Source organism: Macadamia integrifolia, unplaced genomic scaffold (assembly GCF_013358625.1).
Source record: "Macadamia integrifolia cultivar HAES 741 unplaced genomic scaffold, SCU_Mint_v3 scaffold3457, whole genome shotgun sequence".
Lineage (NCBI taxonomy): Eukaryota > Viridiplantae > Streptophyta > Magnoliopsida > Proteales > Proteaceae > Macadamia > Macadamia integrifolia.
Genome location: NW_024869517.1, coordinates 693 through 3,825, shown reverse-complemented (window position 1 = coordinate 3,825; position 3,133 = coordinate 693). Strand labels below are relative to the sequence as shown.

The 3,133-nt window shown below is 33.4% G+C and overlaps 2 protein-coding genes across 2 annotated transcripts; both read left to right on the top strand.

The window, feature by feature from the left end:
• The first annotated feature begins 253 nt into the window (after positions 1-253).
• LOC122068148 (zinc finger BED domain-containing protein RICESLEEPER 2-like) lies at positions 254-1,333 on the top strand. The gene has a single exon (XM_042632017.1). It carries the CDS (start codon positions 254-256, stop codon positions 1,331-1,333), a length of 1,080 nt encoding a protein of 359 aa, XP_042487951.1.
• A 6-nt stretch (positions 1,334-1,339) lies between these two features.
• On the top strand, positions 1,340-2,843 carry LOC122068149 (zinc finger BED domain-containing protein RICESLEEPER 2-like). The gene is made up of 4 exons (XM_042632018.1): positions 1,340-1,927; positions 2,021-2,342; positions 2,466-2,610; positions 2,716-2,843. Exons 1-2 carry the CDS (start codon positions 1,382-1,384, stop codon positions 2,312-2,314), a joined length of 840 nt encoding a protein of 279 aa, XP_042487952.1. The 5' UTR covers positions 1,340-1,381; the 3' UTR covers positions 2,315-2,342; positions 2,466-2,610; positions 2,716-2,843.
• Positions 2,844-3,133: the final 290 nt, after the last annotated feature.

Genomic DNA, 3,133 nt, shown 5'->3' with positions numbered 1-3,133 from the left:
AAGTAACTAATATTCTTGTTTGACCATGGATTCCAATTTTCTTTCAGTGTGGAATTCTTGCTTATTATATTTGTTACAGATCATCAAGCAAATGTTAAACTCTTACAAATCTTTATTATTGATTTATTTTTTACTGAATAAATGTTAAGTCTTATTAACCTGAATTTGAACAATATTGTTTTATTTTGAGGAAGATTCAATTTATACTTATTATTTTGTAGTCTATTGTTGTTTTATTCAGTTGAATTGCATAATGTCAAATCAAAAAGATCAAGAAGTTCAGATGTCTGTTAATGAAGTAAACAGAGGGAATGGTTTTAGTCCGTCTAGTTCAAGAACTGCATCTGATCATAATACTGGACCAGTTGTTTCATCTGCTACAGTTAGTACTTTACCAAGAAATAGGAGAAAAACTTCCATAGTTTGGAAAGAGTTTATTAATATCCCTAAAGACAAAAATCCCGATGGAAGACAGAGAGCAAAATGCAAGGCTTGTGGGAATATATATCTGGCTGACTCATCTATCAATGGCACTGGTAGTTTGAGGAGACATCTTAAGTCTTGCCTCAAGCGTAAAAATAATGATGTTGCTCAAATGTTATTGGGTGGAGGTGATGGGAATATGGCACTGAAAACTAAGAGGATTGATGCAGATGTAGTTCGAGATATGATTACCACACTTATTGTCAGACATGAGTTGCCCTTGGTATTCGTCGAGTATGAAGAGTTTAGGGCTTTGATTTCTTATCTTTACCCACAATTTAGTCCTATTAGTAGGAATACCCAAATGGCTGATATTTTGAAGTTGCATACTAGAGAAAGCAAGAGGATAAAGGATTTTTTGAGTTCCTTCAATGGTAGAATGTCATTGACTACTGATTTGTGGACTTCTGTAACAACTGACTCCTATATTTCTCTCACTTGTCATTATATTGACACAGAATGGGTACTACATAAAAAATTATTGAAATTTTGCATCATGCCACCCCCACACACAGGAGCTAATATATGTGAAATTGCTTCAAATATGTTGTTGGATTGGGGCATAGAGAAGAAATTGTTCTCTATTACATTAGATAATGCCGGTGCTAACCTTTGTTTTATTGAGCACTTGAAAAAATGTTTGGTATTAAAGAAGGCATTGTTGTGTAGCGGTGAGTTTTTTTACAACAGATGTTGTGCTCATATATTGAACCTAATTGTACAAGATGGTTTGAAGTGCATTGATGAATCTGTGCATTTTGTTCGATCGAGTGTAGCATATGTGAAGCCATCTCAAGCAAGGAAAGTAAAGTTTCTTGAATGCTGCAAACAATTGGATATACCAAGTTAGAAAGGGTTGCATGGAGATGTTTCCACAAGGTGGAACTCGACTTATCACATGCTTGATTCTGCCATTGTCTATCAGACTGCATTTCAACAACTAGAGTTGGTGGATAAAAATTTTAAAGTGTGTCCAAGCAATGAGGATTGGAAAAAGATTGAACACTTATGTTCCTTTTTGAAGCCTTTTAATGACATTACTGAATTATTGTCTGGGTCAAAGTACCCAACAACAAATTTGTATTTTCATAATGTATGGAAAATACATTTGTCTTTGTTGAAAACGATAAATCAGGGAGAAGACTATGTGAAAAAGATGGCACAAGAAATGAAAAAGAAGTTTGATAAGTATTGGGACTCATATAGCATCATTTTAGCTATTGCTGTTGTATTTGATCCTCGTTACAAGCTAATCTTTGTTAGGTATGCTTTTGATAAGATATACAGTTTGGATTCAACAGCAATGGAAAAGTTTAATCTTGTGAAATCGACCTTAGCACGACTCTTTGAAGAGTACCGGTGCATGGAGATAACTGAGGAAGAGAGGGGATTTCAATCACATGCTATTGAGGACAATACAGTTGGAGATGTTTTAGATTGGGAGGTATAAATCATTATGTTTTTTTTTTTGGTTGTTTAAAACATATATTTTAATTCAATATATTACATTATTCATTTTGATTATTTTGTTTTGTAGGAGCTATCTATGTATGAGAGTTCTACTACTACTGTAATACAAGATAAATCCGAATTAGATTTATATCTAGAAGAGCCAAGGATTAAAGATCCGATCAAGCATTATGATGTATTGGCCTTTTGGAAGTCACAAGGATCAAAGTATCGTGATCTTTTTCGGATGGCACGTGATGTGTTGGCTATTCCGGTATCAACTGTTGCTTCTGAATCAGCTTTTAGTGCTGGAGGTAGAGTTATTGACAAATACAGAAGTAAGCTATTGCCTACAAATGCTGAAGCGTTGATTTGCCTTTGAGATTGGATGTTCGGAGTAGACTTTAGAGGTAATTTCAAACTATGTAAATATACATTTTTCATCCGTTAAACAAATGTTGCTTCGTCGCATTTTTTTTGTCATAATCTTAACATCTTACATGTCCTCTTCTTCATTTTGTACACTTTTAAAGCTGAACCGGTTGATGATGCCAGTGATTTGGCTAATGCTTTGGGGAATGTGTTGTCTTTGGATGTGAGTGGTGATACTAATATTACAGTAGAACCTACACAAAGATCTTCTAATGCCTCTACTGCAGCTAATGTTTAGTCTGTTAGGTGAAATTCCACAGGTAATATCATTCTTGTTCTTTGATTATGACATATTCGATATCTTTTATCTTTACATTTACTAATGTTTATACTTCATCTATTTTCTATTAGGTGGGATTGATGTTGAAGCACTTCAGATTGGACGAAATCAGGATAATTTTGAGTCATGTAACTAAATATTTAACTTTGGGGATGTTTGGATACGAATTTAAGATTTTTTGTGATATTTCTAAATATGTTAATTGTGGGATGCTTGGATAAGGATTTAGGACTTTTTATGATTCTAAATATTTTAATTATGAGATGCTTGGACAAGGATTTAGGACTTTTTATGATTCTAAATATTTTAATTGTGGGATGCTTGGACAGGATAAGGATTTAGGATTTTTTATGATGTTTCTAAATAATTTAATTATGAGGATGTTGGATCAATGCTTTGGATTTTTTGTGATGTTTTTAAATATGTGACTTGGAAGAGAGTAGGTTCCTTGGATCAATCAATACATTTATTGAGATCCATATGTAGTTA

Bases quoted from the DNA above. Each gene is read 5' to 3' on its own strand.
- LOC122068148 (XM_042632017.1), top strand. From the start codon at position 254: ATGTCAAATCAAAAAGATCAAGAAGTTCAGATGTCTGTTAATGAAGTA.
- LOC122068149 (XM_042632018.1), top strand. From the start codon at position 1,382: ATGCTTGATTCTGCCATTGTCTATCAGACTGCATTTCAACAACTAGAG. The intron at 1,928-2,020 runs GTATAAATCATT...TTTGTTTTGTAG, and splicing joins GAGATGTTTTAGATTGGGAG to GAGCTATCTATGTATGAGAG.